We start from the raw sequence: 13,840 nt of genomic DNA on the forward strand, positions 1-13,840 counted from the left end.
GTTCTTCACTCAGTAGATCTCTTTCAATCTTCAGATTATATAATTATCAATATATTATATAGAAGCTTCTGTGTTCACTAACACTTTTACAGTCATCTCTCAATTCTTATTCAAGTGCTCTCTATACATTAACATTTCAGGCCTTAAGGCATTGAGATGAGTGTTCACTTCATTCTTCTCATTCACATCTTATTCAGAAGCCTGCTTCTTCTTTGTATTCACAGAATTCAGAGAGTCATCTAACATGAGCATCTCTTTCACTTTAAAGACTTTTCATAGAATATCAGTGAGTGTCTCTGAGCTCACTAATTCTGCTAGTTTTTTAACTCTCTTACTTCTCTTAACTGTACACACTGAGTGCAATCTTTTATATCATGATTTTAATGTTCATAGTTGAAGTAAGCTTGATGCTCACAACATCAAGATTTTCACTCAGAGAATTTCTTTTTCAGAGAATTCAGTGCTTTAGTGATAGCATTCAGATCTAGATTCATCACATTCAGATATGTGACTTGTGTCATAGAAGTCTGATTACTCATTCTTCATTGAGATATACTCAATTGCAGTATTTTCTGTCACAATTAACTCACTTATTTCTGTATAATAAGAATGTTATATGCTTTCTCTACTATATCTAGTTATGAGGTTAAGCATTTTCATTCTGCTCTCAACTCAGGCATAAGATTATGAATGAAGATCTGTAAATAGAAAGATGTTAAAAGCTCTTCATTTAACACAAGATAGTATAAGCTGAAGTGTATAAAGTATAATATAAGATCACTCACTTATCTATACTCAGTGAAGTATTCATAACACTTATCTCATGCATTCACTTTCTCAAAGTTATGCAAGATTCATTTGAAAAACTCATTTCATATTCATGAGAATGAATATCACTCTGAGTCTGTGAGATTTATCTTTTCACTAGTCATTTATAATGACTTCACTTTTCTGTGTAGAAATACAGCAGATCTTAAGACTTGTTAAAATTTCATTAACTATCTGTCTGTGAGTTCATATTCAATCTGATAATATAATTATATCTGACTTAGTCAGCTGATTGCAGTATCATTTTTTCAGTCATCATTGAAGCTTAATAACTTCAGCAGATCTTCTAGCTTGATATATTTCATACTCAGATTCTCATTCTACACAGTAATCTCTGATGATGTGTACACTTCTGAAGAGGTTATGAACAATTGTGATGAAATCTCCAGGTTCAGTGTAGTCATCTGTCTGTGTAAACATTCAATCTTCTGCTGCAGATCTAAGATCTGATTTTCTCTATTCTTATTGATGATGGTGATTGCATCAGTGAAGCTCTTCATAGTGAATGCTTAATTCACAGTGAATGTCAATTGTTATTTGATCTCTGTCTCAGCCTGCCACTGTGTACACAAGGCCTCAATCTCATTTAGAATCCTCATACATGTACAGAGCTTCAATTCCAGTTCAGTGATCTCAGCTGCTTTTCTTACTGTTTTAAGTAAACTCTCTGAGAGGTTCTGCATATCTTCCAGTTCAGATAGCAGAGAAGAGTGTTATTCATATCAGCTAGAGAAGATATTCATTTCAGTGATTTCTGGTTAATTATACAATGTCTATCATTATATCACTTGTATTATTATATCACTATATCACTGTATTATTATATCACTATATCATTCTATCACTATATTATTATATGATTTCTGTTATCATCATACAACTCTGGTGATAGTCACTCTCTCTTTTATTCTTCTTTTAAGTAGAGAGCAGACTTCTTTGAATCTGGTTCATCACTTTCATTCTCTTTCTCACACCTCATTCATTCATGTCTCATACATGGCATTCACCTGGGCATGGAGTTTTCCCCTAACAAGTGAAGCAGCATCAATTGAATGCTCTTTCACTCATTGCCCTTCATACACTATCTTTTGAGGTGTTCTAGGACCACACTGACATGATAACTATGAATTGCTTCATAGGCAGAATTATCACACCCTGAAGGAGCCTGCGCTTCTCACCGGTTTTTAGACATGCTATCAGATGTGATTCAAAGGTTGCTTAAGCTAGCATACGATTACAGGCGTACGCCGGCTTCTTATATATTGAATCTCATACACTAAATTAATTAGTGGCTGCTAGGGCCCCCTTTACATTCGTACACATACACTAGTAGTTCGGAAGCGTACGCGTACGCTAGTAGTTCGGAAGCGGCCGCGTTATTATTCAACAGTCGTACGTTCTTCCGAACCACAAGTGATTTATACAAAACTTCTCAGATATCATGAGATCACTTACAGAACTCACTAAGAAGAACTTAGTATTTCAATGATCAGTGAATACTGAAGCTGCATTTACACAGATAAAGAAGATGTTTATTAATATCTCTCTACTAATAATATTTAGTTCTGATTATAAGACAGTTATTGAAGCTGATTTCTCTGACTATGTAATAGAAGAAGTGATATTGTAATATAATAATGAAGATGTTTTATAATTATATATCTTCATGTTTAAGAAACTGAGTTCTCACTGAATGCAATTATCAGATCTATGATAAGAAACTTCTTATAATTATACACTGTTTAGAAGAATAAGACTCTGAACTCTGAAGTGTCTCTGAATTTAAGATAATCATATATTATAAGAATCTTAAATACTTTATAACTATCTGTAAACTTACTGAATAATAGATATGATAATCTGAGTTCTTAAGCTGCTTTTATTTTATAATACACTACTGTTCTGACAGTCAGAACTTGATGACAAATGCTCTTTCATAATAAGAGTAGAATATATTATTTAATATAACAGATACTCACTAAATGAACTGAGAGTATTAACTCTTGAATCTGAAGATACTAGTTAATCAAGATAAAACAGCTCATAGTACTGTATATACTTCTTCAATTAGAACTATCACTAATATCTCAACTTCTCTCAAATCTATATTAGATAAGCTATAGCATACAGCAGCTTAAACTGATGAACTTCTCTAAGCACTTACTGAAGTAGTATAATAAGAAGCACTCTGATTTCTCTCAGAATTATATATAAGAACTGACATCTCAGAATGTTCAATCAATAATAATAATACTCTACAATTCTGTAAATGATGCTGAGTCTCTCACTCTGAACTCTTACACACTCAGATAATGCAAGAGATGCATGATTTGTGTATAACTGATTATTCAGACTGTGAATAACTGTATAGAATAATCTTCTGAGAGTTCTATTAACCTGAGATATTAAACAGTATCAGATGCTTTATCTGAAACTGCAACTACTGTTCTTCTGTTATCTTATAAAAGAACTGTAGAAAAGATCTACTGAAATCACTCAATGTTTCTGATAGAATCTGATAAGATGTAGTAATTGACTTTGCTGTTGTGGCGGGCTGCGCCCGATCAATTATATAGACTATTCCATTACACTCTATAGATTCTTCCATTCCCGATCGCCGATCCTCGGCCGCTACGAACGCGCGTAACATACACTCCGATTCTCAGCCATTTCTGATTGCTGATCCTCGGCTGCTATGAACACGTGTATATTCTTCCACCCCGAAGCTTCACCGCGTACGCCACCACATACATGTATAAATATTCATCTCAATCACTGATTCTCACACTTTCTCTTTCTTTCCTTCTTTAATATTTTTATCTTTGTTAAATAAGATCTATCAATATAATACTGATCTATTTAATGTAGGTCTCTTACACTATAAAAACATTCATTATCTTCTTATTAGAAAATAATTATTCACACATTGTCTTCTTATTAGAAATAATTATTCATTGAGAGATATCTGAATAGACTGACCGTGTGACCGTGTCTGAGACCAGGACCAGAATTTTTGATAGTCTCATTTAGACTGACTGTGTGACCGTGTCTGAGACCAGGACCAGATTTTTTGATAGTCTCATTACCAATTCGACTGATCCCATTACATGGTTTTAACATTAGATAGTAGTTTCATACTGTTTCAGTGAGACTTACTGTCTACTCTTGTCACATTTTTCAAATGAGACCATGATTTCCACTTCTCAATTTAAATTATTTTTATTGCTTTAAATGACTTTAAATCTCATTTGAGCATTATCAAAAAGTGTTACTTTTTAAAAAATTAAAAATAGTCTAAAAAAAACCTTAAAATGTCTAAAAATAGTAACTTTATGCCAAGAATGAGACTAAATGGGATCAAATGAGATCACTTTCTCATTTTTTTCAAGTCATGGTTTCATTTTAAGATCTGATATATAGTCACTTTATCTATTTTTTTGATAGCCAGTCCCAGCAGAATTCACGCCAAGAAATGTATGAGACCAGATCAAATGAGATCAAATGTGAAATTCATGATCCCGGCGGCCAGTCTAGTCTCATTGTTAATTTGACAGATCTCATTACACGGTTCTAACATTAGATAGTAGTCTCATACTGTCTCAGTGAAACTTACTGTCTACTCTTATCACATTTTTCAAATGAGATCATGATTTCCACTTCTCAATTTAAATTATTTTTATTGCTTTAAATGGCTTTAAATCTCATTTGAGTGTTACCAAAAAGTGTTACTTTTTAAAAAATTAAAAATAGTCTAAAAAAAACCTTAAAATGTTTAAAAATAGTAACTTTATGCCAAGAATGAGACTAAATAAGATCAAATGAGATCACTTTCTCATTTTTTTATTTGCATGTTTATTTAATGATTAGTCCCAGCGGGATTCACGCTAAGAAATGTATGAGACCAGATCAAATGGAATCAAATGTGAAATTCATGGTCCCGGCGGCCAGTCTATATCTGAATATGTAATAATATGTAAGAAATAGAGAAACAGTTAAACAGTTAAACAGAACACTGAGTCTTTAAATAGAAGCTTACTCATCAGTTACTCTGACTCTGTAACAAGATGTTATAAAGAGAATAAGATTTAATAAGAGAATATTAGTAAAAGACTCAAGAGTTCTGACACTCAGACATATAGAAATACAATTACACTTCTTCAGATTTCACAGATATTATATATTCAACAATTGATATAATCATGTCTAATAATAATATGAAACTCTCAAATATAAGTATAAACATAGACTGGCCGCTGGGACCATGAATTTCACATTTAATTCCATTTGGTCTGGTCTCATACATTTCTTGGCGTGAATCCCGCTGGGACTGGCTATCAAAAAAACATGCAAAGTGACTATATATCAGATTTTAAAATGGAACCATGACTTGAAAAAAATGAGAAAGTGATCTCATTTGGTCTCATTTAGTCTCATTCTTGACATAAAGTTACTATTTTTAGACATTTTAAGGTTTTTTTTAGACTATTTTTAATTTTTTAAAAAGTAACACTTTTTAGTAACACTCAAATGAGATTTAAAGTCATTTAAAGCAATAAAAATAATTTAAATTGAGAAGTGAAAATCATGGTCTCATTTGAAAAATGTGATAAGAGTAGACAGTAAGTCTCACTGAGACAGTGTAGAACTACTATCTAATGTTAAAACTGTGTAATGAGATCAGTCAAATTGATAATGAGACTATCAAAAAATCTGGTTCTGATCTCAGACACGGTCACACGGTCAGTCTATATAAACATAATGTCACAGTGACTCTGAGTAATGTTGAAATTACAATAATAATAAATAGCTGATATGCATGCAACTCAACAACTTTAATATAAAGAGATTCAATGATTAACTCATGTAATTTCAACATCTACAGAATTGAATATAAAAGCACTGAAAGAATGCTTAGATGCTTCTGTATATTTTAATACTTCTGATCTCACTCTCTACTCATTATAAAGAATGAAAATACTTATGAAACTAAGTGTAGATGAAGATTTCATCAGTTTATTAATTAATTAAGATTAATATATCGATGAATGATTAAAGAATTGCATGAAACAGAAGTTCTATTCATGAATGAAAGCATGTGAATCAGTGTTGTGAATATCTGATAATATTATCAAATATCTTGATATTCTGTTCTGAGACACTGTCATGTAATAGAAAGCATTAGATTAATTACAGAGTGCTTAACAGAGAAACATTTCTCTTATAATATTTATCTCTGACTTTAATATCAAGATCTTAGAAGCAGGTGATCAATCTTGAAAGAATTGAATGAAGATTAGCATGCTTAAGAAGATATTAACTTTTGAACTCTTATAGACTCTTATAAGTGTAAATAAAGACTCAACTTATGAAGGCTTCTGCACACAGCTCTGAACATTGAATGACTATCTTATCAAGCTTAAGAGTATACAGAATAGTGATAGAAGATGTTACATCTCAGTCACTTATACACTTGCACTGAAGAATAACAATGATGCAGATATTATGAACTGAATAGATTTAAATATCTATATATAAGTAAGAGTTTTCACTGTTCAAACAGGCTTCTGAGTTCCTGAGATCACTTCTGAAGAAGTTGCTGATTGATGTCAATGTGAAGTGTGTATCAACTGTAATTAATCAGAATACATTGCTTTCAACTGCTGATTAATCTATGTGTCTTCATACTTGAGAGAAAGATCAGCATCTTCTTATTCAAAGAATGAATCAGCGCCTGTCCACATCAATCATATTATATTAGAGAAAGATTCAGAAGATAACTATGAGAATGTCTCAGTGAAACAGAGAAAAGATTAGCTTCTGTTCAAATTCACAAACAGAAGCTTGAAGAGGTCAGATGATAATAATTTAAAGAGAAGATGATAATGAATGTGATTCTTATATCTACTGTAATTGATAACATGTATAATATGAAAGCTATGATAGACAGTAATCTATGTCACTATGCAATGATAAAATCTTCAGTTGTAAAATGTTATAATCTTCAGTGTATTCTCTTATCAAAACCCCGACTTCTTGCAGAATTTAATAATTCAAAAGACATTTATATCTGTTATATAATGAAGCTGATCATAGATGTGAAAGAACATCAATATGAAGATGTCTATATATATGAAGTTAATAAATAATCTTGATTATAATCTTATATTAGAACTTATGTGACTATCTGAACAAGGCATCTTGTTAAATACTTGAAACAGAAGCTTGATATTCTCTAACAATGATAGAATTCATGAAGATAACATTCACAAGACTATGAATCTGACATAGATCTCTGTCAACACCTATGAAATGCTCAGAAAAAGAAGTTGCTGAAAGAATCACTGATAGTAAAATCATATGTCAATCTATTCTGTCAGTCTGACTGATATTAAAAAGGCTCTAGAAAAGTTATTCTGCATTATAATAACAGATTCTTATACAAAACTCTCTTAACAATATTATGAATATCTAGATGTCTTTCAACAAGACAACACTATGAATATACCTCTCTTATAAGGCTCAGGAGTAGATCACAGTATTAAGTTAGAAAAGAAGAATGATAAGAACTCTGAGTCATTATAAGGCTCTTTTTATAACATGTCTTGAGATGAACTTCTTCTTCTTCAGAAGACACTCAATGATCTGTTAAATAAGAAATTCATATGTATTAGCAACTCTTTCACTGCAGCTTCTATTCTCTTTGCAAAGAAATCAGATGAAGAACTCTAATTCTGTGTGAACTATTGAGAATTGAACAGATTAATCAAGAAGAACTGCTATTCTTTATCTCTTATCAATGAAACTCTAGCTCACATTGAACAAGCTCAATAGTTTATAAAACTAGATATTATCACTGCATTTCATAAAATCTGTATCACTGAAGAAGATGAATGACTTACAGCATTCTGAACATGTTATAATCACTTTGAGTAAATAGTTACACTCTTTAAACTGATCAATGCTCTCAGTACATTTCAGAAGTATATCAATTGAGCACTTCAGAATTTCCTTAATGAATTTATATCTGCATATCTTGATAACATTCTTATCTTCACTGATGAGTTCAGAAAAGAACATCAAGAACACATACAAAGAGTATTACAATGATTATAAGAAGCAGAACTATCAATAGATATTAACAAGTATGACTTTGAAGTCAAAAGTATCAAATATCTAGGTTTTATCATAGAAGCTGATAAGAGAATTCAAATGAATTCTGAGAAAGTCTCTGTCATTCTTGAATGAGAAGCTTTATATACTGTGAAAGATATATGAAGCTTCATCAGATTTACTAACTTCTATCAGTGATTTATATAAAACTTCTCAGATATTGTGAGATCACTTACAGAACTTATCAAGAAGAACTCAGTATTTCAGTGATCAGCAGACACTGAAGCTGTATTCACACAGATGAAGAAGATGTTCATTAATACTTCTCTGTTAATAATATTTAATTCTGACTATGAAACAGTTATTGAAGCTGACTTCTCTGACTATGTTACAGAAGAAGCTATATTACAATATGATGATAAAGATGTTTTATAATCATGTATCTTCATGTCTAAGAAATTTAGTCCTGCTGAATGTAACTATGAGATCTATGATAAGAAACTTCTTACAATTATATACTGTCTAGAAGAATGAGACTCTGAACTCTGAAGTGTCTCTGAATTTAAGATAATCACAGATTATAAGAATCTCAAGTACTTTATAACTATCTGTAAACTTACTGAATGACAGATATGATAATCTGAGTTCTTAAGCTGCTTTCATTTTACAATACACTACTCAAGAGTCACTAGCTCTATTAATCAGACCAAAACCGCTCCACCACGAACTCGCTCGATTTTTCGAATAAGAACCCGCCGATAGATCCATCGAAAAGCCCTCGATCATACGAGCATTTTGACCCCATCGCCGACCGCATACCCCGTGTGGTGGTGGAGTTATCCAGCCAAACGTGAACCGGACGTTGTTCGAAGCTCCTGTGTGGGATTATCCCCCGTTCTCCCCTACCACACCACAACCCCGGGCCAGAGTGCCATACAAATTGTAAGGTGAAGTGACCTAGCCATATGCACCAATCTTCTCGATTTTGGAAGATCCCCGACCTGTAGTTGTGGAGATATCCGAGGAGCGACCTCCGCGAAAACCCTGTCCATCTTTGATGTTCCAAAACACCAACACCAAGTCTCACCCTCATACCGCCCTTCTCAATCTGGCCCATCCCCGGCAGAAAAATACAAAAAGATACCTCAGTGATAATATCAAGCACATAATCAACAGACTCTTCTGAAGTGCAACCTTCACAGTCCGCTGCCAGTGTATCTAGACTTCAACACCAAGTCTCACCCCTGTACTACCCCTCTCAATCTGGCTCATCCCCAGCAGAATGATACAAAAAGATACCTCAGCAACAGCATTCAATACATAATCAGTGAATAACAAGTCAACAGCACATCAACAACTATAAAATCAGTATATCTCAAGATCTGACTAAGTCTTTAATCTCTGCACAGTGAGATATATTAAATCTAGTTTTAATATCTTAATATTCAATAGATTCTGCAAGGAATTGAGAACAGCAACACTAGATTTCTATTGAATTTGAGAATTAACTCTATATTGATATAATCATTGACAAAGTCTTCTATTTTAAGATATAAATAACCAGTTCCTCTACATCCTGCTAACAATATTTATATTATTATATAGAAACAGACTTATATTCTCTATAATATCAAGACTCTGAAGAGAGAAAGTCTTGATAGAGAGTATACAGTAGTATATATCTTAGCAGTTTCTATCTCATTCTTCTACAGCAGTTAATACAAAAAAAAGATCTTAGAAATAGTTTTTTACTTCTCTTAAAAAAGTAAGGTGTTTTTCTCTGAGTTTTATACAATATTCTTACAAAGAATTAAAAACAGAGTTGTTTTCTGTCATAATTTCATATTCTTTTAAGTAAGAATTACTTTTTCAGTGACTGAAGAGCTTTCATTAATACTTAATTCTTTTTTACACTCTTTATTAACTGATTTGAGTTGCACACTTGTTGTGTGAGGAGAATTGAATGATTTAGAATAAAATTGAATAGTTTTAATCAATTTCTCTGCAAAAAATTGATTTATTTTTTGTCAGTTTTTCTCTCAAAAACTGTCATATTATCTGATTTATTATCAATTGATATCATACTTTTTCTCACTGTATCTCAAGAAAGAGATTATAAAGATTTTATTAATTTATCTTAAAAATCAATTTTAGTTTATTAGATTCTCTTCAAAAATCTAATCTAGTTACTGAACTAGTGTGAAAAAAAATCAGATATTTTATATATAAAAGTCTTTTATTCTTCTTTTGAAACAGTCTGATTAACTTTTCAATTGAAAACAGACTTAGAAATATCTCAATTGAAACAGTCTGATCAACTTTTCATTGAGTGAAAATAATAAGTTCAAAAATACACTCAGTTGATGTGGAAAAAGATGCTTTCTCAAATACTATTTCTGAGATTGAAATTCTGAAGAGAAGAAAGAAAGAAGAAATAGAGAAATAACAAGTTCTTGAAATACAGAAACTTGAAAAAGTAAGCAAGATTCTTGAAAAGCAGTATCTGAGTGAGATGAATGAAGAAGTTCTGTTAATTCTTCATACTCAGGCTAGACAACTACAGAAGATGATCAAGTTCAAACTTGAAATCTCAAACACAGTTCAAAAAACCTTGAAAATTCCTAGTACAATCACTGACTCTTGGAATTTCACTGAACTCTTTCAAAGTCTGCAAAACAGAGCCTTGAGAAGAATTCTGGGAGCATTCAAATCATCTCCTATTAAAGTAATGGAAATTGAAGCTTCAATTCCTCCTCCTGCTATTAGATTTGAAAAGACCTGTATGAACTATGCTCTGAGAGTTGTAAAGATGAGCTCAAATCATATAATCAGAGAAAGAGTCTCTTCTTCATTTCCACCAATTAACTCTGGAAATGAACTGGATTGGAATAGATTTCTTGATTGGAATGAAAATAATTCTTCAAAGAAAATGCCTTCTCAACTGTACAGACTATGCTCTCTGATTAAAAATCAATTTTCTTCTTTAAATGTTGAAAAAGTTGATCATGAGAAGTTATCTCCCTGGAGAGAAAAGCTTGAATCTCTTATAGACTTACAAATAAGTGAACTATCAAAAGAGAAAGAATATGAACAGCATTTGAAGAGAATTTCTACAATCAATATAAAAGACTCTATTCTGGTTTATTCAGATGGCTCAAAAAATGAGAACTTGAATAGATTAGGCGCAGGCATTGCTTATACTGAAGATAATATTAATTTTATCTCAGATTTCTGGAATCTAGGCTCTGAATGTGAAGTCTTTGATGCTGAACTATTTGCAATAGTGAAAGCTTTCAAACTCATTGAAATAAAATCTCATAAAAGAGGAAATTGTTTGAAAGAGGCATGGATATTCTCTGATAGTCAAGCTGCTTTAAAAAGACTTAGAAATAGTCAGATTCATAATGGTCAAATGAATCTTGAACTGATCTTAAACTCTGTTTTGAAAATTCAAAAGAGAAGAACATCAAAGCTGATAATTCATCTACACTGGGTTCCTGCTCACATGAATATTCATGGTAATGAATTGGCTGATTCAGCTGCAAAAAAGGGTGCAGAATTAAGCAGATCTATTCAAAAAATTGTGTCCTGGTCTTTTATAAAGAGAAAAATAAAAGAATCTTGTTTAGACAAGTGGAATGAAAGCTGGCAGAAACAAAAGAAGAGTATACATTATTCAAGATTTGAAACAAAACCCAAGTGGAAATCTTGTTCAATTAAATGTAAAAAGAAAATATTCTCATCTATAATACAGCTGAAACTAGGACATGGCTATTTCAAATCTTATATACAAAGATTTGATGATAGATTTGACTCAATAGAATGCTCATTCTGCAATACAAATGAGAATTCTGAGCATATTGTAATGCACTGTGCATTATACAATAGTCTCAGAGCCAGATTGAAAGAGAAGTATGATCTAAATCAATTAAATATGAGATTCTTATTCTCAACTGAGACAGGAATTAAATACTTAATAGACTTTCTATCAGAAACTCAAGCAGCTACAAGAAAATGGCTAAATTCAGAATTATCTGAGTATGAAGAGGAGGAAATAAATCAGATATAGTCTGTTAAAACAGCTATACACTCTCTTTTAATAATTTGTTTTGTTATAGTCTCTCTTTACTTTATCTTTTTCTTTATCTTTTTCTTTCAATTTCTTTCTATCTATTTATTTAATGTGTCTATCTTTGAGACTGTGTTCTTTTTCTCTTTTCTTTTGTCATGATATTGTCAAATGATTTCAAAGTATCAAAAGATGTTAAAACACTGCAATTTGTAAACAGTTTTTGTATTCTGGGCTGGAATTTTCTGATTTTGCATATCTGAAATTGATGAATGTATAATAGTTAACTTTACAGACATAGAAAAAACCCTGAGAACTAAAGTTCTCAGGTAGATGTCATAGTCTCTGACTGCATACATCTATAATTGAAGAATAATAATAATAATAATAATCACTGACTCTTTATCTTACTTTTCTTCTTTCTTTCTTTCTACTTCTTCTTCTTCTTTGAATTAGAGGAAAATATATGCTCAAGTAGCTGAATCTGCTGTCTCTAAACCTGCTGTCTCAAAACCTGCTCAAAATCCTGAGAAAACTGAGAAGAATACTGCTCATGCCTCTATTCATAGAAAAGTGAAAAAGAAAATGTAAAAAGAGAAAAACTTTCAAATCTTCAGAAATAGAAGACTTATTCTCAAAGTCTCAAATCAGGATATTCTGCAAAGAAACAAGCTAAACTTAAATCTCATTTTCAGAATCAGAAATGAAATTAATCAGCAGTTCTTTTCTCAGTTGATGACTGATATTGAAGTTTAAAAATCAGTTATAGCTTCAATTAAGTCATCATTCTTTGAAAACTTCATTATTCAGACTACAATGTCTGAATTCAGTACTGAATTCCTTATTCAGAATGAGAATCTCTGAAAGTCAGCAGTAGAATCTTTGCTAAACACAACAATTCTATCTGAAAGAGATGAAAAGTGAGATAAATTCATTCTTCATAATATTTCAGTTGAAATTTTTGACTGTGAAGAAGGAATGCTACTTCTCAAAAATGAATTGAAAGAATACAACTTCATTCAACTGAGAAAGAAGCCTGTATGACTAAATTCAATTGAGTTCAGACAAAGCAGGAGAAATGCCTCTGTTCTAGTATATATAAAAACACTTGAACAGTCAAAGATCTCTGAAGTAAGAGTAGCAGGTTTGAAAATGAGAGTTCATGAATACAAAGACTTAAGAATGAATCTCAAAGCTCAAACACAGTGTTCAAACTGTCAAAGATATGAATACTTTGCAATCTCATGTTTTAGAGACTCAAAATGTGCATTCTGTGTCAGAGATCACAAAACTAGTGAGCATAAATGTGAAACATGCTCAAAAAGAGATGAAATTTGTCAATATACTCTGCTTAAGTGCTCTAATTGCAAAGAAAAACATGCATCTAGCTCAAAAGAATGTATGTTTACTTCTAGAACTCAAAAGAACTGGAGAAAAGATGAAGCTCAAAGTCAATCTAGAACTGAAGAGAAGAGTCAAGCCAGTAAACTCACAACTACAAGCTTAAAAAGAAGAAACTCTCAATTATCTAAGTCTTCAAACTTCAATTCTCCAGTGAAATGTAAACAGAATTTGAATTCTCAAACTTCTGTTAAGATTAGAGAATTGAGAAATAACTCTGATGATAAACTAGATATAATATAAGCAGTTGAGATTTCTACTTTTCAGAACAGTTATAATCTACTATCTGATGATAATGATTAGATTCTACTCTACTCTCTTTTAGTATGAATATACAATAAAAACAATAAAAAAAGTTTAAAAACTCTTTAAAAATCACATTTATTCAAAATAATGTGAATAGAAACTCAAATTGTATTTATTCTTGTCTTC

The 13,840-nt window shown here is 31.5% G+C and overlaps 2 protein-coding genes across 2 annotated transcripts; both read right to left on the bottom strand.

The window, feature by feature from the left end:
* Positions 1 to 1,148: 1,148 nt before the first annotated feature.
* BDCG_16674 (uncharacterized protein) lies at positions 1,149 to 1,328 on the bottom strand (the record flags this gene model as incomplete). The annotated part of the gene is made up of 1 exon (XM_045425876.1): positions 1,149 to 1,328. One exon carries the CDS (start codon positions 1,326 to 1,328, stop codon positions 1,149 to 1,151), a length of 180 nt encoding a protein of 59 aa, XP_045280282.1.
* Positions 1,329 to 8,635: 7,307 nt separating this feature from the next.
* Positions 8,636 to 9,055, bottom strand: BDCG_16675 (uncharacterized protein; the record flags this gene model as incomplete). Its single annotated transcript, XM_045425877.1, has 1 exon — positions 8,636 to 9,055. One exon carries the CDS (start codon positions 9,053 to 9,055, stop codon positions 8,636 to 8,638), a length of 420 nt encoding a protein of 139 aa, XP_045280283.1.
* Between the last annotated feature and the right edge of the window lie 4,785 nt (positions 9,056 to 13,840).

The sequence above is a fragment of the Blastomyces dermatitidis genome (genome assembly GCF_000003525.1).
Source record: "Blastomyces dermatitidis ER-3 genomic scaffold supercont1.3, whole genome shotgun sequence".
Taxonomy (NCBI): Eukaryota; Fungi; Ascomycota; class Eurotiomycetes; order Onygenales; family Ajellomycetaceae; genus Blastomyces; species Blastomyces dermatitidis.